At 43.9% G+C, this 23,774-nt stretch overlaps 1 protein-coding gene across 1 annotated transcript; it reads left to right on the top strand.

Moving 5' to 3' along the window:
• The first annotated feature begins 5,291 nt into the window (after window positions 1–5,291).
• aipl1 (AIP like 1 HSP90 co-chaperone) lies at window positions 5,292–15,665 on the top strand. Its single transcript, XM_014214418.3, has 6 exons — window positions 5,292–5,609; window positions 6,330–6,509; window positions 10,255–10,443; window positions 14,640–14,816; window positions 15,103–15,244; window positions 15,406–15,665. Exons 1-6 carry the CDS (start codon window positions 5,367–5,369, stop codon window positions 15,603–15,605), a joined length of 1,131 nt encoding a protein of 376 aa, XP_014069893.3. The 5' UTR covers window positions 5,292–5,366; the 3' UTR covers window positions 15,606–15,665.
• Window positions 15,666–23,774: the final 8,109 nt, after the last annotated feature.

The raw sequence follows: 23,774 nt of genomic DNA, 5'->3' as shown, positions 1-23,774 counted from the left end.
AACCAGCTTCACCTGGAATGCTTTTCCAACAGTCTTGAAGGAGTTCCCACATATGCTGAGCACTTGTTGGCTGCATTTCCTTCGCTTTGCAGTCCAACTCATCCCAAACTATCTCAATTGGGTTGAAGTCGGGTGATTGTGGAGGCCAGGTCATCTGATGCAGCACTCCATCCTTCTTCGTCAAATAGCCCTTACACAGCCTGGCGGTGTGTTGGGTCATGGTCCTGTTGAAAAACAAATGATAGTCACACTAAGCGCAAACCACATGGGATGGCGTATCACTGCAGAATGCTGTGGTAGCCATGCTGGTTAAGTGTGCCTTGAATTCTAAATAAATCAGACAGACAGTGTCACCAGAAAATCACCCCCACACCATCACAGCTGCTCCTCCATGCTTCATGGTGGGAACCACACATGCGGAGATCATCTGTTCTCCTACTATGCGTCTCGCATAGACACAGCGGTTGGAACCCTAAATCTCAAATTTGGACTCATCAAACCAAAGGACAGATTTCCACCGGTCTAATGTCCATTGTTCGTGTTTCTTGGCTCAAGCAAGTCTCTTCTTCTTATTCGTGTCCTTTGCAGCAATTCGACCATAAAGGCCTGATTCACGCAGTCTCCTCTGAACAGTTGGTGTTGAGATGTGTCTGTTACTTGAACTCTGTGAAGCATTTATTTGGGCTGCAATTTATGAGGCTAGTCAATCTAATGAACTTATCCTCTGCAGCAGAGGTAACTCTGGGTCTTACTTTCCTGTGGCGGTTCTCACGAGAGCCAGTTTCATCATCGTACTTGATGGTTTTTGCGACTGCACTTGAAGAAACTATCAAAGTTCTTCAAATTTTTCAGATTGACTGACCGTCATGTCTTAAAGTAATGATGGACTGTCATTTCTCTTTGCTTATACCACCCCTACCTTGTCACAATACAACTGATTAGCTCAAACACATTAAGAAGGAAAGAAAATCCACAAATTAACTTTAACAAGGCACACCTATTAATTGAAATGCATTCCAGGTGACTACCTCATGAAGCTGGTTGAGAGAATGCCAATATTGTGCAAAGCTGTCATCAAGGCAAAGGGTGGCAACTTTGAAGATTCTCAAATATAAAATATATTTTGATTTGTTTAACACCTTTTGGTAACTACATAATTCCATATGTGTTATTTCATAGTGTTGATGTCTTCACTATTATTCTACAGTGTAGGAATTAGTAAATATAAAGAAAAACCCTTGAATGAGTAGCTATGTCCAATCTTTTGACTGGTAATGTAGGTCCTGGATGGCAGGAATTTGGCCCCAATGATGTACTCGGCTGTACGCACTACCCTCTGTTGCACCTTATTCTCGGATGCTGAGCTGTTGCCATACCAGGTGGTGATGCAACTGGATAGGATGCACTCGATGGTGTAGCTGTAGAACTTTTTGAGGATCTGGGGACCCATGCCAAATCTTTTCAGTCCCCTGAGGGTGAAAAGGTGTTTTCGTGCCTTCTTGACGACTGTCTTGGTGTCTTTGGACCATGATAGTTTGTTGGTGATGTGGACACCAAGGAACTTGAAACTCTCGACCCGCTGCACTACAGCACCGTCGATGTGAATGGGGGCGTGTTCGGCCCTCCTTTTCCTGTAGTCTACGATCAGCTCCTTTGTCTTCCTGACGTTGAGGGAGAGGTTGTTTTCCTGGTACCACACTGCCAGGTCTCTGACCTCCTCCCTATAGTTTGTCTCATTGTTGTCGGTGATCAGGCCTACCACTGTTGTGTTGTCAGCAAACTTAATGATGGTGTTGGAGTCGTGCTTGGCCACGTAGGTATGGGTGAACATGGAGTACAGGAGGGGACTAAGCACGCACCCCTGAGGGGCCCCCGTGTTGAGGATCAGCGTGGCAGATGTGTTGTTGCCTAACCTTAACACCTGGTGGCGGACAATCAGGAAGTCCAGGATCCAGTTGCAGAGGGAGGTGTTCAGTCCCATGGTCCTTAGCTTAGTGATGAGCTTTTTTTACACTATGGTGTTGAAAGCTGAGCTGTAGTCAATGAACAGCATTCTCACATAGGTGTTCCTTTTGTCAAGGTGGGAAAGGGCAGTGTGGAGTGCAATTGAGACTGCATCATCTGTGGATCTATTGGGGCGATATGCGAATTGGAGTGGGTCTAGGGTTTCCAGGATGATGGTGTTGATGTGAACCATGACCAGCCTTTCAAAGCACTTCATGGCTACCAACGTGAGTGCTACGGGGCGGTAGTCATTCAGGCAGGTTACCTTCGCTTTCTTGGGCACAGGGAGTATGGTGGTCTGCTTGAAACATGTAGGTATTACAGACTCTGTCAGGGAGAGGTTGAAAATGTCAGTGAAAACACTTGCCAGTTGTTCCGCACATGCTCTGAGTACACGTCTTGGTAATTCGTCTGGCCCCGCGGCTTTGTGAATGTTGTCCTGTTTAAAGGTCTTGCTCACATCGGCTATGGAGAGTGTGATCACACACGTCTGAAACAGCTGATTCTCTCATGCATGCTTCAGTGTTGCTTGCCCTGAAGCGAGTATAAAAGGCATTTAGCTCGTCTGGTAAGCTCACGTCACTGGGCAGCTCGTGGTTGGGTTTCCCTTTCTAGTCTGTAATAGTTTGCAAGCCCTTCCACACCCAACGAGCATCAGAGCTGGTGTAGTAGGACTCAATCTAAGTCCTGTATTGCCACTTTGCTTGTTTGATGGTTCGTCTGAGGGCATAGCGCGATTCTTATAAGCGTCCGGAGTAGTGTCCCGCTCCTTGAAAGCGGCAGCTCATTGCAGTTGTTGCCTTTAATCCATAGCTTCTGGTTGGGATATGTACATGTGGTCACTGTGGGGACGACGTCATTGAAGCACTTATTGATGAAGCCGGTGATGGAGGTGGTATACTCCTCAATGCCATTGGATGAATCCCGGGACATATTCCAGTCTGTCCTATCAAAACAGTCCTGTAGCGTAGCATCTGTGTCATCTGACCACTTCCTTATTGACAGAGTCACTGGTACTTTCTGCTTTCATTTTTGCTTGTAAGCAAGAATCAGAAGGATAGAATTATGGTCAGATTTGCCAAATGGAGGGCGAGTGAGAGCTTTGTATGCGTCTCTGTATATGGAGTAAGGCCAAATATAAAATATATTTTGATTTGTTTAACACCTTTTGGTAACTACATAATTCCATATGTGTTATTTCATAGTGTTGATGTCTTCACTATTATTCTACAGTGTAGGAATTAGTAAATATAAAGAAAAACCCTTGAATGACCTCTGGCTATGTCCCTTCCGTCTTCAAGAGAGCGAGAGTTGCACCCCTTCTCAAAAAACCTACACTCAATCCCTCCGATGTCAACAACTACAGACCAGTATCCCTTCTTTCTTTTCTCTCCAAAACTCTTGAGCGTGCCGTCCTTGGCCAGCTCTCTTGCTATCTCTCTCAGAATGACCTTCTTGATCCAAATCAGTCAGGTTTCAAGACTGGCCATTCAACTGAGACCGCTCTTCTCTGTGTCACGGAGGCTCTCCGCACTGCTAAAGCTAACTCTCTCTCCTCTGCTCTCATCCTTCTAGACCTATCTGCTGCCTTTGATACTGTGAACCATCAGATCCTCCTCTCCACCCTCTCCGAGTTGGGCATCTCCGGCGCGGCTCACTCTTGGATTGCGTCCTACCTGAAAGGTCGCTCCTACCAGGTGGCGTGGCGAGAATCCGTCTCCGCACCACGTGCTCTCACCACTGGTGTCCCCCAGGGCTCAGTTCTAGGCCCTCTCCTATTCTCGGTATACACCAAGTCACTTGGCTCTGTCATATCCTCACATGGTCTCTCCTATCATTGCTACGCAGACGACACACAATTCATCTTCTCCTTTCCCCCTTCTGATAACCAGGTGGCGAATCGCATCTCTGCATGTCTGGCAGACATATCAGTGTGGATGACGGACCACCACCTCAAGCTGAACCTCGGCAAGACGGAGCTGCTCTTCCTCCCAGGGAAGGACTGCCGTTCCATGATCTCGCCATCACGGTTGACAACTCCATTGTGTCCTCCTCCCAGAGTGCTAAGAGCCTTGGCGTGACCCTGGATAACACCCTGTCGTTCTCAGCTAACATCAAGGCGGTGACCCGATCCTGTCGGTTCATGCTCTACAACATTCGCAGAGTACGACCCTGCCTTACACAGGAAGCGGCGCAGGTCCTAATCCAGGCACTTGTCATCTCCCGTCTGGATTACTGCAACTCGCTGCTGGCGGGGCTCCCTGCCTGTGCCATTAAACCCATACAACTCATCCAGAACGCCACAGCCCGTCTGGTGTTCAACCTTCCCAAGTTCTCGCACGTCACCCCGCTCCTCCGCACACTCCACTGGCTTCCAGTTGAAGCTCGCATCTGCTACAAGACCATGGTGCTTGCCTACGGAGCTGTGAGGGGAACGGCACCTCCGTACCTTCAGGCTCTGATCAGTCCCTACACCCAAAGAAGGGCACTGCGTTCATCCACCTCTGGCCTGCTCGCCTCCCTACCTCTGCGGAAGCACAGTTCCCGCTCAGCCCAGTCAAAACTGTTCGCTGCTCTGGCACCCCAATGGTGGAACAAGCTCCCTCACGACGCCAGGACAGCAGAGTCAATCACCACCTTCCGGAGACACCCGAAACCCCACCTCTTTAAGGAATACCTGGGATAGGATAAAGTAATCCTTCTACCCCCCCCCCCCACAAAAAAAAAAAAGATATAGATGTACTATTGTAAAGTGGTTGTTCCACTGGTTATCATAAGGTGAATGCACCAATTTGTAAGTCGCTCTGGATAAGAGCGTCTGCTAAATGACGTAAATGTAAATGTAAATGAGTAAAGGTGGTCTAGAGTTTAATTTTGCCTGCGTTAAAGTCCCCGACCACTAGGAACGCCGCTTCTGGATGAGAATTGTTTTACGTGCTTATGGTGTTATACAGCTTGTTGAGTGCGGTCTTAGTGCCAGCATCGGTTTGTGGTGGTAAATAGAGGGCAATGAAAAATGTAGATAAAAACTCTCTTGGTAGATGGTGTGGTATACAGCTAATCATGAGGTACTTTAACTCAGGCGAGTAATACCTTGAGACTTCCTTAATATTAGACATCGCTCACCAGCTGTTATTGACAAAATTATTAAGTGCTTAGTACATTATACCCCTATCACAATGATTTGTAGCTGTGGGCTTGAAGTAGTGTTTTTCCATCCCCTTCTGGATGTTTCTCGTCCAGTAGATGATAGATAGTCATCAGGAGAAATGCTGAGAAGAGCTGATTGAGGGATGGATGAATGGGGGGAGGGGAGGAGGGATTCTTAATCTCATTATCCCTTTCCTAATCATCAAGGAGTAATGTGTGTTCATACCTCTCTATGCCTCACACCTGCTATAAGCTACCCTAGCAGAAACACATACAGACAGACACACATTATATACACACACACCTATTTATTTACTCTACACATAGACAAACAGCAATATAGAAAAATGTCTTCAGATATGGACGGGACTATGCTCCTGGGAGTGGAAGGCATTAAGAAAACCATCCTGTATGGAGGGACAGCTGAGATGCCCCGGTTCATTACTGGGACCAAGGTAGGCCTCACTCTCTCCATCTCAACTTATTCCTCTGCTTCAACCTCTCAATCTCCATCCAAATTCATCGATTTCAATCTCTCTACTTAGTTTATAATCCTCAGTCTTTCTCTCTTTCTATTTCTCTCGATCTGAATCTCTCCATCTAAATCTATCAATTTAAACATAACTCCATCTATTGCCTTTTCTATCCTCTATCTATCTCAAATAGTGGAGGTTTTCTCCAGACCACAGACAGTTACTCATCCAGTGCTTTGTCTCCAGTTCCAGACAAATCAGATTACTGTAAAGAACATGGTTGCAATAGATTCTAGAACATTGTGTAGATTCAGAAAATAAAAATGTTTGTCTCACTCACATTAGGCAAATAAAATGGTCTTACTTATGGAGTCATATGACACTATTCATTCCATTAGTAATGCCATGGTACAATATCTTATAATGTCGCATCCTGCCTGTCAACAGGGACCATATACACACAACAGTATGATCAGTGTGTAAAGGGGTGGCATTTGGTGGCACTGGAGAATCTGGAGGAAAATGACTCTAAATCCAAACGTGTTCTTCACCACCCCCCTCTCTTCCTTTCTCTCCTCCACCTCTTCCATACTGTACATCCTCCTCCATTATCCATTTCCCCTTTCATCCCCTCCACTTCATCACCTCTTTCATCCCCTCTCCTCCATCCTCTCTTCTTCACCCCCCTTCCCTCCTCCACAGGTGACCTTCCATTTCCGTACACAGCTGTGTGATGATGATCGTACGGTGATAGATGACAGTAAGGTGGCGGGCGTGCCAATGGAGGTGGTGATCGGGAACATGTTCAAGCTGGAGATCTGGGAGACCCTGCTCACCTCCATGAGGATCGGAGAGGTGGCCGAGTTCTGGTGCGATGTCACCGTGAGTAAGACTCATTCTCTCACAATGCAGTGCCACAGTAGCATACTTCCTATTCAAACATTACAGTCTAGATTCTAAATACAACTCCAACACCTCTCCAGAAGTCAACTGAACCTCTCAATTAAAAAAAGGTTTGTCCTAAGTAAACTTTAAGAAAAATCGAACAATTCCTAATTATTTTAACTAGGGAAACATTTAACAAAAGCTAAGGTATCAATCACATCAGAGTAAAGTCTCTCATGATAGTCGGCCTGCATCTTATAAGGAACTAAAAGAGACACCACCCATTATTACAGTACTGTCAAAAACACAAAAGCTCCTTCTATTCAGAGCATACTGAGTAAACACATAAATATCTCAATCACTCTCTCAGTAGCATGAGACACAATACAAACACACTGGAATATCATACACCTAATATCATACACCTAATACAGGTGCTTTGTTGTTCTGTGTGTGCATTGCCAGTGTTGTGTGTAATAATGATGACAGTTAGAAACAACCTAACCTCAACCCACTATTGAAGAGGATGCAGATGTTTCTGTCAGTTCCCCTTTTTGGTATATGTCCCTTCTCAGACAATTCAACACATCTCTAGGAAGCTTTGAAAAGCACACATTTGCTGAAAATGTAGGCTCTACTTTCAGTTGTCTGTGTTATCTGTGTTCTTCAACGTATTGTGTCTGCAATTGTAGCCTTTCCAGGGGCTTGGTTATATATTTATATTTGGTACCACCTTATTTGGATAGTCTACAGAATATCAGTAACATTTCAAATAAATATATACTAACCCTAACCCTAGCTCTAACCCTAACCTTAGCCCTTATCTTAACCCTAAACTTAACCCTTACTTACCCTAACCCAAGCTCTAACCCTAACCTTAACCCTAACTGTAATCTTAGGAAGCAGTTGCTTATCAACAGGTAGTTTGTTGATAGTATGACCATTTCTAGAGCATCTACAGATGGGAAATACAGACTATCCAAGTAAAGTGTAACCTTACACTGAGTGTACAAAACATTAAGAATACCCTTTTGACCTTACAAGGTGTCTAAGGCGTCCCACAGGGATGCTGGCCCATGTTGACTCCAATGCTTCCCACAGTTGTGTCAAGTAGGCTGGATGTCCTTTGGGTGGTGGACCATTCTTGATACACACAGGAAACTGTTGAGCGTGAAAAACCCAGCAGCATTGCAGGGCGCCTGGCACCTACTAATATACCCTGTTCAAAAGCACTTAAATATTTTGTATTTCCCATTCACCCTCTGAACGGCACACGTACACAATCCATGGCTGAATTGTCTCAAGGTTTAAAAATACTTCTTTAACCTGTCTCCTCCCCTTTATCTACACTGATTGAAGTGGATTTAACAAGTGACATCAAAAAGGGATCATATCTTTCACCTGGATTCATCTAGGTCAGGCTATGTCATGGAAAGAGCAGGTGTTCATAATGTTTTGTCCACTCAATGTGTATTTGTTCAACATACAACACCTGTTAACGAGGGTAACCTAAGGTTGCTATCTACAACACCTGTTAGTGAGGGTAACCTAAGGTTGCTATCTACAACACCAGCTAGTGAGGGTAACCTAAGGTTGCTATCTACAACACCTGTTAGTGAGGGTAACCTAAGGTTGCTATCTACAACACCTGTTAGTGAGGGTAACCTAAGGTTGCTATCTACAACACCTGTTAGTGAGGGTAACCTAAGGTTGCTATCTACAACACCTGCTAGTGAGGGTAACCTAAGGTTGCTATCTACAACACCTGTTAGTGAGGGTAACCTAAGGTTGCTATCTACAACACCTGTTAGTGAGGGTAACCTAAGGTTGCTATCTACAACACCTGTTAACGAGGGTAACCTAAGGTTGCTATCTACAACACCTGTTAGTGAGGGTAACCTAAGGTTGCTATCTACAACACCTGCTAGTGAGGGTAACCTAAGGTTGCTATCTACAACACCTGCTAGTGAGGGTAACCTAAGGTTGCTATCTACAACATCTGTTAGTGAGGGTAACCTAAGGTTGCTATCTACAACACCTGTTAGTGAGGGTAACCTAAGGTTGCTATCTACAACACCTGTTAGTGAGGGTAACCTAAGGTTGCTATCTACAACACCTGTTAACGAGGGTAACCTAAGCTTGCTATCTACAACACCTGTTAGTGAGGGTAACCTAAGGTTGCTATCTACAACACCTGCTAGTGAGGGTAACCTAAGGTTGCTATCTACAACACATGTTAGTGAGGGTAACCTAAGGTTGCTATCTACAACACCTGTTAGTGAGGGTAACCTAAGGTTGCTATCTACAACACCTGTTAGTGAGGGTAACCTAAGGTTGCTATCTACAACACCTGTTAGTGAGGGTAACCTAAGGTTGCTATCTACAACACCTGTTAGTGAGGGTAACCTAAGGTTGCTATCTACAACACCAGCTAGTGAGGGTGTTGTGTGTGAGTTCTATTTTAATCTTTGGGTGACTTCTTTTCCCCCCAGTTATTTGTGTCTGCTAGTCTGGCTGTGTTTGTATAACATATATTGTGTGCTTAATTCCGTGTGTGTGTGTGTGTGTGTGCGCGCGCGCATTTGAGTGCGTATGTGCATGTGTATGTTGGTGGAGGAGACAAACAGAAGAGCTTAGAGAGTGTAATTAATCCCCAGCAGCTTCACCTTTCCCTAATCGCCTGTGATTACTGCTGACCATGAAGACAACCTGGGACGGACTTTAAACCAGCTGGGGCTCAGCCATTCATTCATTATCTAGTAACTACAACCTGGGTGCTTTATACAGTAGGCTACATTCTGTCTATACAGTAGGCTACATTGTGTGACCCTACTAGCAAAGATTTTTATAAGTAAACCAAGATATACCACAGCCTGTCATTTCAAACGCAAACAAATGAGTCATAGTGGGCAGAACAAGGAAGAAGGTGGGCAAAGCCAAGCACGAGCTAGCGAGATCCTATTGGCGCGTTCTAGCGAACATTTGCATATTTCCATTAGGGAACGCCTACTCTGTGAAGTGGGTATGTGCAATAACTCAATTTGCCTTTCCACTCCTTCTAAAAAACGCAATTTTTTAAAACTTTGGCAAAGGGTAAAGTCTACAAAACTTAGTCCACTCTGTTCGTAACGTATTTTAGTTTTGGGAACAGAATACTGTATTAAGATGAAATGTTTCATCGATGAGAAAATTTGCAGAATGTCGGCTAAAATCCATCTAGTTCCATCTTCTCCCACTGCCGGCCATTGGGTTTAGTGAGTGGAAACGCCAAGCGGATTCTTCACATTAATACATCCAATGACATATCTGTCTCATTGCTCTTTCTGTGCCTCTAGTGTGGAAGGTAATATGAATTGTTTACTCATCCCAACCAGTGGAGGGCAATATTGTTATGTTGGATACATAGTTCAGTTGAGGAGAATAGACCGGGTTTCAGAAATATTTGTGTATTCACAAATACATATACTACATATACATGTATTCACAAATACATATACTACATATACATGTATTCACAAATACAAAAATATTTATCCAGGGTCCTTTCTGGTTTGATTGACAGACTAAGGATGAAAGACAAAGAGCAATGTCTTACTCCACCCATTCTAATCCAATCAATTCAGTGAAAAAGGGGAAACGCCTATATCAGGAAATGACTAATTCAATGACATGTCTTATATCATATAGCTCTGGTTAACTTTGCTTGCCCTGTCTCTCTGGCTGTCTCTCTTTCTCTCCCCAGCACACTGGCCTCTACCCCCTGGTGGCCAAGAGCTTGCGGCGCATCGCGGAGGGCAAGGACCCTGTGGACTGGCACATCCATTCGTGTGGCATGGCCAACATGTTTGCCTACCACACCCTGGGCTATGATGACCTGGACCAGCTACAGAAGGAGCCTCAGCCTCTCTACTTTGTACTGGAACTGGTCAAGGTTAGAGGGAATGGAGACATACACAGAGACACATACACACACACACACACAGATATTGCACACACGTACACATACACAGACATACAAACACAGAAATATTGCGCACACAAGACACACACTGATCTTGCTCATATTCTCTGTGTGCATGTGTGTGTGTGTGCGCGCGTGTCTGTGTTTTTGATTTATTATGCACGTGGGTACCAAAAGTCCTCACAAGGATAGCAAAACAATGAACATTCGGACAAGTGGGGAAATTTCACCGGTCTCCATAAAGAAAAAGCTATTTAAGGCTTAGGGGTTAGGTTAAAATCAAATAAAACATTTTTGGTCACATACACGTGATTAGCAAATGTTATTGCGGGTGTAGCAAAATGCTTGTGCTTCTAGCTCTGACAGTGCAGTAATATCTAACAAGTAATATCTAACAAATTACACATCATATACCCAATACACACACATCTAAGTAGAAATGAATTAAGATTATATACATATGGACAAGCGATGTCAGAGCGGAATGGACTAAGATACAGTAGAATAGTATAGAAAACAGTATATACATATGAGATGAGTAATGCCAGATATGTAAACATTATTAAGTGAATGACATATCGTAGAATAGTATAGAAAACAGTATATACCTATGAGATGAGTAATGCCAGATATGTAAACATTAAGTGACTAAGATACCGTAGAATAGTATAGAATACAGTATATACATATGAGATGAATAATGCCAGACATGTAAACATTATTAAAGTGACTAGTGTTCCATTCCTTAAAGTGGCCAGTGATTTCTACTCTATGTCTATAGGCAGCCGCCTCTAATATGCTAGTGATGGCTGTTTAACAGTCTGATGGCCTTGAGATAGAAGCTATTTTTTAGTCTCTCGGTCCCAGCTTTGATGCACCTGTACTGACCTTACCTTCTGGATGATAGCGGGGTGAACAGGAAGTGGCTCGGGTGGTTGATGTCCGTGATGATCTTTTTGGCCTTCCTGTGAAATCAGGTGCTGTAGGTGTCCTGGAAGGGCAGGTAGTTTGCCCCCGGTAATGCGTTGGGCAGACCGCACCACCCTCTGGAGAGCCTTGCGGTTGCGGGCGGTGCAGTTGCCGTACCAGGCGGTGATACAGCCCGACAGGATGCTTTCAATTGTGCATCTGTAAAAGCTTGTGAGGGTTTTAGGTGACAAGCCAAACTTCTTTAGCCTCCTGAGGTTGAAGAGGTTCTGTTACGCCTTCTTCACCACACTGTCTGTGTGCGTGGTCCATTTCAGTTTGTCAGTGATATGTACGCCAAGGAACTTGAAGTATTCCACCTTCTCCATTGCGGTCCCGTCGATGTAGATAGGGGGGTGCACCCTCTGCTGTTTCCTGAAGTCCACGATCATCTCCTTAGTTTTGTTGATGTTGAGTGAGAGGTTGTTTTCAAGGCACCACACTCCCAGAGCCCTCACCTCCTCCCTATAGGCTGTCTCGTCATTGTTGGTAATCAAGCCTACTGGTGTTGTGTCATCTGCAAACTTGATGATTGTGTTGGAGGCGTGCTTGGCCATGTAGTCATGGGTGAACAGAGAGTACAGGAGGGGGCTGAGCACACACCGTTGTGGGGCCCCAGAGTTGAGGGTCAGCGGAGCGGAGGTGATGTTTCCTACCTTCACCACCTGGGGGCGGCCCGCCAGGAAGTCCAGGACCCAGTTGCACAGGGCAGGGTTCAGACCCAGGGCCTCGAGCTTAATGATGAGCTTGGAGGGTACTATGGTGTTGAATGCTGAGCTATAGTCAATAAACAGCATTCTTACATAGGTATTCCTCTAGTCCAGATGGGATAGGGCAGTGTGCAGAGTTACTGCAATTGCATCATCTGTGGATCAATTGGGGCGGTAAGCAAATTGAAGTGGGTCTAGGGTGGCAGGTAAGGTAGAGGTAATATGATCCGATAGTCATTAAGTTCAGTTACCTTTGCCTTCTTGGGTACAGGAACAATGGTAGCCATCTTGAAGCATGTGGGGACAGCAGCCTGCCTATAGGGAGCGATTGAATATGCCCGTAAACACATCAGCCAACTGGTCTGCGCATGCTCTAAGGACGCGGCTAGGGATGCCATCTGGGCCGGCAGCCTTGCGAGGGTTAACACGTTTAAATGTTTTACTCACGTTGGCCAAGGAGAAGGAGAGCCCACAGTCCTTGGTAGCGGGCCGCGTCAGTGACACTGTGTTATCATCAAAGTGTGTGAAGAATGTGTTTAGCCTGTCCGGTAGCAAGACGTCGGTCTCGGCGACGTGGCTGGTTTTCCTTTTGTAGTCCGTGATTGTCTGTAGTCCTTGTCACATACGTCTCGTGTCTGAGTCGTTGAATTGCGACTCCATTTTATCTCTATACTGATGTTTAGCTTGTTTGATTAATCTAGAAAAAAGAAACGCACACCTATAAAGGCGAGGTGCTGGCTAGCGGAGTAGAACACTAGAAAATAAAGGAAAGCCGCACACTCTAAGAGCTCAGATGCAAAAATGTAATAACCAACGTTTCGACAGCGAAGCTGTCTTCATCAGGGTATCATCACAAACACTGCGAGATGAGTCATTTATATAGTGTCAAGAGACACACAGGTGTTTGTAATCATGGCCAAGTATGGCCTAATATCATTGGTTAACTCAAATATTTAAAAAAATGGCATACAAAGAACATACAAAAAGACAAACAAATGGATAGCATACGATCATAGCATTTGTAGTCTAAAATGTAGAGAGGGGGTACAACAATGATCAGATTAATATTGCCATTGAGAAAATTCAAAACAAAACGAGACATGACCTTTTCAAGGTCAGTCTCGCAAAAAGACGCATTCTTGCGTTCTCACTACCCGCTATTCTAAGTGCTCTGAACAAATTAAAGGAATCGTTCACAAACATTGGCACATTTTGAAATATGATGATAGTCTCGGTAATGTGTTTTCTGATCTTCCCCTGGTCGTATTCTCGCGGGGCACAAATCTCAGAGACCAATTGGTACACTCTGATTTACCACCCCAAGATATTCCTGAACAACGCCTATTTGCGGCCATACTGGATGGAAATTACAAGTGTAATGGCTGTGCTCAATGCAATGGCACTTATAAATGTAGATCCTTCAAACACCCCCAAACAGGGAAATCTATCCCAATTAAAGGTGTTATTACGTGTTCCACTAAGGCAGTTATTTATCTTATAACTTGTCCCTGTGGTAAAAATTATGTGGGTAAAACAAAGCGTGAATTAAAAGTACGTATCTCAGAGCACCGTAGCACCATTAGGTGCAAAAACTTGACTTACCCAGTTGCGGCCCACTTTTTGGAAGCAAACCATTCGATTTCGTCTCTGCGTTATATTGGCATCGAACATGTCACCCTCCCGAGGAGAGGGGGTGACCTTGATAATTTATTGTTAAAACGAGAGGCTGCCTGGATCTTTAATTTAAAGACCCTTGCTCCCTTCGGTCTCAACATAGACTTTGATCTGAAGCCATTCTTGTGATTATTGTGATTTTGCCATTGTAATTGTTTGTTAGATACATTTTAGACTACAAATGCTATGATCGTATGCTATCCATTTGTTTGTCTTTTGTATGTTCTTTGTATGCCATTTTTTTTTTTATATTTGAGTTAACCAATGATATTAGGCCATACTTGGCCATGATTACAAACACCTGTGTGTCTCTTGACACTATATAAATGAGTCATCTCGCAGTGTTTGTGATGATACCCTGATGAAGACAGCTTCGCTGTCGAAACGTTGGTTATTACATTTTTTGCATCTGAGCTCTTAGAGTGTGCGGCTTTCCTTTATTTTCTAGCTTGTTTGATTGCCTTGCGGAGTGAATAACTACACTTTATATTCTGCCATATTACCAGTCGCCTTGCCATGGTTAAATGCAGTGGTTCGCGCTTTCAGTTTCGCGCGAATGCTACCATCTAGTCACGATTTCTGGTTAGGGTAGGTTTTAATAGTCACAGTGGGTACCACATCTCCTATACACTTCCTTATAAACTCAGTCACAGTATTCGTGTATGCGTCTAGATTATGGGTTAGGGAAAATAGGATTTTGATTAGGAATCAATTGTTTGGTCCCCACAAGGATAGTAACACAAACGTGTGTGTGTGTGCGCATGTGTGTATATGTGTGTGTCCGTGTCTGTCTGCCTGTGTGTTTGTGTATCCCAGGTGCAGCAGCCCAGTGAGTATGACAGGGAGTCGTGGGCTCTGAATGATGAGGAGAGACTGAAGGCTGTGCCCTTGCTCCACGGCCAGGGGAACAAGCTCTACAAACAGGGGCGCTACCAGGACGCCACCAACAAATACAAAGAGGCCATAGTCTGCATCAAGAACATACAGCACAAGGTACTGTAACAACGGATCAGGAATAGCGGTGTGGAATAATGACTTTGGCTTTAGTTTTTGGAGTTCTTGAAATATATTTAGTGAGAGAGTATAACCATATTTTAATCATGACTTCCATATACATAGTACACCCTCGATGCTTTGTGTGTTTGAGAATTGTATGTGTGTGTTTGTGTGTGTGCGTGCGTGCATGCACGTGTATGTCAGTGTGTGTGCGGGTGCGTGCATGCGTGCATATATGAGTGTATTCATCCATGGTGTGTAACTGTGTATCCCCCTCCCCCAGGAGAAAGCATGGGAAGCCCCCTGGCTGAAGCTAGAGAAGATGGGGAACATGCTAACTCTCAACTACTGCCAGTGTCTGCTCCGTATGGAGGAGTACTATGAGGTCATAGAGCACACCAGTGACATCATCAATCAGCACCCAGGTACCTCAGGCACACAAAATATATTATGACACCTTACAGGAAAAGCACTTGAGACAATAACAAATAGTCAATGGACGAAGTGTGAAGAAATTATAACATTATCTGTGTATCTGCCTGTGTGTGCTTCTCTATCTGTTTGCATATGCGTGTGTTCATCCTAGGTGAAATGAAGGCGTTCTACGTGCGAGGGAAGGCCCACATCGAGGTGTGGAACGAAGCTGAGGCGCGGGCTGACTTTGAGAGGGTTCTAGATCTGGACCCTGGCATGAAGAAGGCTGTTAAGAAGGACCTGGGTGTCCTCAACATGAGGATGGAGGAGAAGAATGAGGAGGATAAAGTCAAGTACAAGGGCATGTTCTGACATGGCCCAGGAGATATGCAGATATGGAGGGGAGGGTCAATGTCAAAGTGGACAGCACAGATGGTGTTCCAATTCATCCCAAAGGTGTTCGTTGTGGCTGAGGTCAGGGCTCTGTGCAGGCCAGTCAAGTTCTTTCACACCAATCTTGACAAACCATTTCTGTATGGACCTCACTTTGTGCATGGGGGCATTGTCATTTTAAATACTGAAACAGGAAAGGGCCTTCCCCAAACTGTTGCCACAAAGTTGGAAGCACAGAATCGTCTAGAATGTCATTGTATGCTGTAGAATTAAGATTTCCCTTCACTGGAACTAAGGGGCTTAGCCCGAACCATGAAAAACAGCTCCAGACCATTATTCCTCCTCCACCAAACTTTACAGTTGGCACTATGCATTTGGGCAGGTAGCATTCTGCTGGCATCCGCCAAACCCAGATGTGTCCGTCAGACTGCCAGATGGTGAAGCGTGATTCATCACTCCAGAGAAAGCATTTCCACTGCTCCAGAGTCCAATGGCAGCAAGCTTTACACCACTCCAGCCGACGCTTGGCATTGCACATGGTGATCTTAGGCTTGTGCGCGGCTGCTTGGTCATGTAAACCCATTTCATGAATCTCCCAAATAACAGTTATTGTGCTGACATTGCTTCCAGAGGCAGTTTGGAACTCGGTAGTGAGTGTTGCAACTGAGGACAGACAATTTATATGCGCTATGCTCTTCAGCACTTGGCCATCCCATTCTGTGAGCTTGTGTGGCCTACCACTTCACGACTGAGCCGTTGTTTCTCTTAGACGTGTCCACTTCACAATAACAGCATTTATAGTTGACCGGGGAAGCTCTAGCAGGGCAGAAACTTGACAAACTGACTTGTTGGAAAGGTGGCATCCTATGACGGTGCCACGTTGAAAGTCTGAGCTCTTCGTTAAAGCCATTCTACTGCCAATGTTTGTCTATGGAAATTGCATGGCGGTGTGCTCGATTTTATACACCTGTCAGCAATGGGTGTGGCTGAAATAGCTGAATCCACTAATGAAGGGGTGTCCACATACTCTATATTGTTTTTTATTTTATTTGATTTTGTAGTATCCAATTGGTAGTAGTTACAGTCTTGTCTCATCGCTGCAACTCCTGTACGGACTCGGGAGATGCGAAGGTCGAGAGCCATGCGTCCTCCGAAACACAACCCAACCTAGGCGCACTGCCTCTTGACACAACGCACATCCAACCCGGAAGCCAGCCTCACCAATATGTCGGAGGAAACACTGTACACCTGGCGACCTGGTCAGCATGCACTGCGCCCCGGCCCGCCATAGGAGTTGCTAGTGCTCGATGAGACAAGGATATCCCTGCCGGCCAAACCCGGACGACGCTGGACCTCCCGGTTGCGGCCGGCTGCGGCAGAGCCTGTGCTCAAACCCAGAATCTCTGGTGGCACAGCTAGACCATTGCGCCACTCAGGAGGCCTATATTGTTTTAAAGGGATTTTCACACACTGACAAAAAATGTGTACCGTCAATGAGATTAGTCAATTCTCTGTATCTTGTTGCCACCATTACATTCCACTAGATGGCATTATTTCTATAGCATACACCTCAGGGCTAAATACTGTACTATGAAAGTTGATATATCAACAACTACTACAATAACAAAGAGGAAGTTTGAACTGTTTTGTGGGGGGGGGGGGGTTGGGGTGGTCTATGATAATTCATTCACCAGTATGGCACAATGACAGGACAATCTCCAACAAAGGTCTCCAACAGAGGACACTCTAAAACAGAGGCTTCTAGCTTTTGTTCCAGCCCAGCACTAACACACCTGATTACACTAATCATGGTCGAGACTAAAGGCTCTGATTAGTTGATTATTGGAAACAGGAAGTGTTAGTGCTGGGCTGGGACAAAAGCCTGACCACGCAGTTGCTCTCCAGGAGCATAGTTGGGGAACCCTGCTCTAGATTTGGAAAACCCTGCTCTAGATTTGGAAAACCCTGCTCTAGATTTGGAAAACCCTGCTCTAGATTTGGAAAACCCTGCTCTAAGTTATTGAGTTGACCTGATATGCTTTCTGATGGCATGCATGGTAACATGAAGGATCACTTTGCTGTGAAAGGAGTAATAGGTAATTGCAGTGTCTGAGTGATAGATAGGGGTCACATACAGGTTAGTGATGGAGACACTCCCACAATAGCATGATAGACAGCACACCCACCCACCCACAGCTGGCCCCAGTAAGCTACGTAATATAATTGGGTAAATGTCTGACAGCCACATGTATGTGTGTACAGTATCAGGCCGATGCCATACAGCGAGCTCACTTTCATTCAGGGAATCCCCTATTTGTCATATCCCATTTGTCATTTCCCATTCTCTTTACACTCTTAGAAAAAAATGCTTTTTTGGGGTTCTTTATAGAACCTTTAGATTTTTTTATAAGATTAAAGAACCCTTTCTAGTTTTAACAAAAATGTGAGAGTCCGACAAACCGGCTGAGGCGTGAGAGCCTGACGAGCCGGCTGAGGCCTCCCTGGTAGCTCTGGCACTGACACCCGGACCCAACGTACCTTCCAACACAAAAACAAACAAAAAAACACTCCCTGAAGCTTCCCTTAGGTAAGGTGTTATTCTGTAACGATGTACACTGAGAGTCGGGAAGCAAGTACAGGGAGTGAGTGTTTAATAAATAAAAGGTACATAAAACAAGAAACACAAACAATGCACTGACATGAAAACAGAGTCAATAGCACCTGAGGAAAGAACCAAGGGGAGTGACAGATATAGTGAAGATAATCAAAGGAGGTCATGGAGTCCAGGTGAGTGTCATGAGGCGCTGGTGCGTGTGACGATGGTGACAGGTGTGCACAAGAATCAGCAGCCTGGTGACCTAGAGGCCGCCAACGTGACATAATGTTGCAGCTTCATGATTTCACCTGGTCAATAAACTGTCTATCTGACACATTACGTCTCTATGGCAGGGGGAGATTGAATTCATATTTTGCAACATTGTCGCACAGGTCAGAGTGGCAAACAGAAAGGTTCATACAAACCTATGCTGTTGCAAACTAAATGCTAGATAGAAGCAAGAGGAAATAATGTGTTTAATAAAAGCATAGTCCCAGTCTGTATTAGATAGAATGTCGGTGCCCTGCCTGCCTGTGTGGAAAATAACCTGTGGTTACCTAGGTTACAGCAAAAACTTTACCTTTTTCAAATGCAGTTTTCTTGTTGTCTGCTTGTTTTAGTAAATTACAAAACTACATTTAAGAAAAGTACAACATGTCTAAAGATTACATTTCAACATTGCCTGCTCCCGAGCCTTCTCACTACTTAGAAAAATATAATCTTGTAGTGCTTCCCTCGTGTCCCTTTTCATGACGGAGCTAGCTTTCACTTGTGTGAGTGAGTGCTACCGACCAGAACATTAATCTAGCCAAGACCAACAACACAAACAAACGGACTATACTGCTTCAAGTAGTGAGTGGAGTTACAAACAGACAATACTAAACAAGTGAAATGTCTTACCAGTGATGAAGTGTTTTACACACACATCAACGTGTAGTGTACTTGGACACCGGGGCTCCACATTTCACATTGAATAACCACAGCTTTTCGGCATGTTTTGTTATTTCTGAAAACAAAAAATCGATGATGAAGTTGACACTTTCACACTGGGGGTCGATGGGAAATAATGTTTGTTCCTTATTATTACCTGAATATCAACTTGGACTATACACTCTTAGATAAAAAGTGGTTCTATAAAGAACCTTTTGATCAATTCAAAATGTAACTGCCATTCCCATTCAAAAATCAACTCCCATTCCAGCATGACGACGCAAGAGGACGATGGTTGAACCAACTTGCAAGTAGCCTAGCCCAGTGTTTCCCAACTCTGGTCCTCAAGTACCCCCAACAGTACACAGTTTTGTTGTAGTCCTTGACAAACACACTTCATTCAGCTCATTGTAGACTTAATGATTAGTTGACAAGCTGAATAAGGTGTTCTTCCAAGGTTACAATAAAAATGTGTTATTTTGGGGGTACTCAAGGACCAGGGTTGGGAAACACTGGCCTAGCCTACCAATAAGCATGTTATTTTTCAATGTATTAAGATAAGCAAAGTACATTTTTTTAATTCAAATATATGAAGCCAAAGTAATATGATATGCTAGATTTTAAAAAAGTTGATACGGTATTAGAATTTGAGCATGTTTGTAAGCTAGCTAGCTAACTTAGCTAGCTAAACAGAAAAATCTAGCTAGGCTACTTTAATTTACCACATTACAAGTTAGCCAGCTAACTCTTTTAACTAAACATGATTTTTTATTATGGAACATGCCAAATAGAGCATTGGCAATTAGCTAATTGTTACTTTTATTTCAGTATGGAGTCAATTGAGAGGACTATGTTTCATGAAGCCATTTGAAGACCGTTGCTGACTGAGAAGAGGTATGTATAAATTATTTATAATAAATTATGTATAATAAGTCTTGATGATACAATAGCCTAGTTAATCATTACATTACTTCTAACACACTATCTATGTTTTGCTCAGTCTGTCAGTAACCCAGAACCATCAGAGGCAGAGGATCTCGCTTTCGGCTGCTGCTGACAACAACTGCACGTATTGGTCTTCTACATCATAGTAATTATATACTGCATGTCTGCCAGTGGCGGTCGGTGCTCTTTAAGATGAGGGAGGACGATTATTTTTTGGAGCATGGCCTTCTTTCTATTACAGCATATTGGATGTCATTCATATTCCATTCACCCAGCTCAATGTAACATCGATAGGTTTAGGCTACTACATGACACTCATAATGTCCCTATACCCATCATGAGGTTGCTACAACCGAGCCTATGAATGACTGTTTACAGCGTAGGTGCACAGGTCGAGAGAAATTTGAGTAATCAAGGTGACAGACAGTGACACATTCAATACTGCCTTGCCTGCATCTAGCTGATCTAGGGTGTAATCATTAGTCCAACAGTTGCAAACATGAGTTTCTATTGGACAAATTCAGGTATGTTTATCCCCGTTTTGTTCCGTTTGCTTCCCTATAAGAAACTTCAACAGAATCTGCAGAATGAATACACGCCTGATCACACGCAAACACAGTTCACTTTCATAGCTGCCACATACAAATAACGTGATTCCTTTGATCGTTGGATAATTCCTTCTCACATCTACGCCCTCTCCTCCTCTCACATCAGCCGTCAGTGACACGGCGAAAACATCTTTCCAGGCCAAACCTTCATGTCATAACCGCTAAACCCTACACAGAGCCTACATCGATGTCACCATATTAGCTAACGTCAAGTCAACATAGCTACTAGAACCAAAGCGTTAGTAAACCCGCTACAATCATGCAGTACAGTGTACAGTTAGCAAGCAGTTTAGCAGTTACATCGGCGGTCCCCCGTGGCAATAAATGTATAAATCCAAAAGCTTACCTTGACTTGGACAACATACAACAACAAAGAGTTACACATGGAGTAAAACAAATATACAGTCAATAATACAGTAGAAAAATAAGTCTATGTACAATGTGAGCAAATGAGGTGAGATAAGGGAGGTAAAGGCAAAAAAAGTCCATGGTGGCAAAGTAAATACAATATAGCAAGTAAAACACTGGAATGGTAGATTTGTAGTAGAAGAAAGTGCAAAGTAGAACTAGAGATAATGGGGTGCAAAGGAGCAAAATAAAATAAATAAATACAGTAGGGGAAGAGGTAGTTGTTTGGGCTATGTACAGGTGCAGTGATCTGTGAGCTGCTCTGACAGCTGGTGCTTAAAGCTAGTGAGGGAGATAAGTGTTTCCAGTTTCAGAGATTTTTGTAGTTTGTTCCAGTCATTGGCAGCAGAGAACTGGAAAGCGAGATGGCCAAAGGAGGAATTGGCTTTGGGGGTGACCAGAGAGATATACCTGCTGGAGCACGTGCTACAGGTGGGTGCTGCTATGGTGACCAGTGAGCGGAGATAAGGGGGGACTTTACCTAGCAGGGTCTTGTAGATGACCTGGAGCCAGTGGGTTTGGCGACGATTATGAAGCGAAGGCCAGCCAACGAGAGCGTACAGGTCGCAGTGGTGGGTAGTATATGGGGCTTTGGTGACAAAACGGATGGCACTGTGATAGACTGCATCCAGTTTGTTGAGTAGGGTATTGGAGGCTATTTTGTAAATGACATCGCCAAAGTCGAGGATCGGTAGGATGGTCAGTTTTACGAGGGTATGTTTGGGGTATGTCCTTCATTTTGGAAGAAATAAATTTGTTTAAAACTGTTCAACTATTGTCTTTTTCTCTCTTTGACTCAACTACTCAGCACATTTTATACACTGCAGTGCTAGCTAGCTGTAGATTATGCTTTCAGTACAAAATTAATTCTCTGATCCTTTGATTGGCTGGACAACATGTCAGTTCATGCTGGACGTCCTCCGGAAGTTGTCATCATTACTGTGGAAGTCTGTGGAAGGGGGTGAGAACCACGAGCCTCCTAGGTTTTGTATTGAATTCAATGTTCCAAGAGGAGGAATGAAACGAGATGTCCCCTGCTACACCATGGTGCTACCCAACAGAGTGCTGTTAAGACTACTGTAGACCTTCATTGCTTAACTGTGTGTTTTAATCAATTATTTGGTGACGTTAATATATTTAGTATAGTTTTATCTAAAAAGGATAACTTTTTTAATGTTTCACTATTTTTACTTTTATGAAATTCCCTGAGGATAGTCCTACCCTTCCTCCTCTGAAGAGCCTCCACTGATGTCTGCATAGCATTTTGTCTTCATTTTCTGAAGATCATGTTTTTGCTCCTTTTTTCTTCTCTGGAACCAGTCAGGCATTAACCCATACTGTATTGGTGGTAGGTAGCCCAGCGGATAAGGAGTTGGACCTGTGTCCGAACGTTGGCTGGTTCAAATCCTGGGGCCGGGTGCTGGAAAAAATGGGTGGAATTGATCTGACAACTGGAGGGCTACTGGGTTCACATCCTCAAAACATTCCCCTACCATTGGACCCTTGAGCAAGGCCCTTAACCACACAATATGCTCTTCATCCAGGGGCGCTGCACTGCAACTTAAACATCTGCACATCTAAACTGTATGTTTGAGGTTTGCCGTTTGGGGGAATGAGAACGGAGCAGAAGACACATTTTTATTGTTCGCTGTAACTGGACAAAGTTGCATTGTTTTGCATTATATTGTATTGTAAAGAAGTCAGCCAGAGTTGATGTGGGCCATCATTCAAACAAAGTCATGCCTTCCTGCCCACCAATGCATATTTCCAAACTTTTTTTTTGCATATAATGACAATACATTCTAAAAACAATGCTAGTATTCTGTTGTCCATTATTTAATTGTTTATTAAACTATATTGTTAGCTAAAAATATGTATATTTAATAGTAGTAGCCATAATTCATAAATGTCACCATGCAGGGTTCTGTATGGAACCATTTTGGTTCAGTGAAGAAGAACATCTAAGGTTCTGATCCATATATAAAGCAAGCAATATAACCCCTTTGGGTCTTATCAGGAACCTTTTTTAAGAGTGTAGGACACAAAAACAGAAAACACCCAACTGCCCTCACTTGTCATAGGTCCTCACTTTGGACCATAGCAGCAGAAAACCTCATAACATTTATCATAACATGTAGCACTTTAGGGCTCTACATAGTATCAATCTAGTTACAGCTTTAAATGCTGTATACGAAAAAATGTACCCACTGTTTATAATCAGTCGATACAGAATGTGGATGGAAGCCTAAATTCAAGGTTGAACTACAAAGTTTCTATGTCAGTATCCACAAATAAAACCAACCCCGTGGTAGGTTATTGATTTGGTATTCATTTACCAGTAGGCTATATAAGGTTCCTGACCTAGTGGAAGACAATTAACATTCCTACCACAAGGTGTACACATTTTCAATCAAGCGTGTCCTTGGGACATTGAGCAAATCTACACAAACAAACCTAAGATCATCAATGATATATCTATAAATGAGACAAATGTGAATAGTATAAGTGGCCTATATTAGCCTATATTTGAAGAGGCTTTGAGGCGTCCCACGCGGGGATCAAAGCGCCAGAGAGATTCTGCCCTGCCTCTCCTGCTCCTGGCGCGCTTCCATCGTGGTGCTGATGTTGGGAAGGACGGAAGGAGAGAAAGAAAGGGGAGGA

The sequence above is a fragment of the Salmo salar genome, chromosome 09 (genome assembly GCF_965601325.2).
Source record: "Salmo salar chromosome 09, fSalSal1, whole genome shotgun sequence".
NCBI lineage: Eukaryota > Metazoa > Chordata > Actinopteri > Salmoniformes > Salmonidae > Salmo > Salmo salar.
This window is presented reverse-complemented; position numbering and strand designations above follow the sequence as displayed.

What these genes read in the sequence shown, in the direction of transcription:
- aipl1 (XM_014214418.3), top strand. Translation starts at nt 5,367, where the DNA reads ATGTGTGTTCATACCTCTCTATGCCTCACACCTGCTATAAGCTACCCT. An exon ending in GGTTCATTACTGGGACCAAG is followed by an intron (nt 5,610 to 6,329) that starts GTAGGCCTCACT and finishes CCTCCTCCACAG; the next exon opens with GTGACCTTCCATTTCCGTAC. An exon ending in CATCATCAATCAGCACCCAG is followed by an intron (nt 15,245 to 15,405) that starts GTACCTCAGGCA and finishes TGTTCATCCTAG; the next exon opens with GTGAAATGAAGGCGTTCTAC.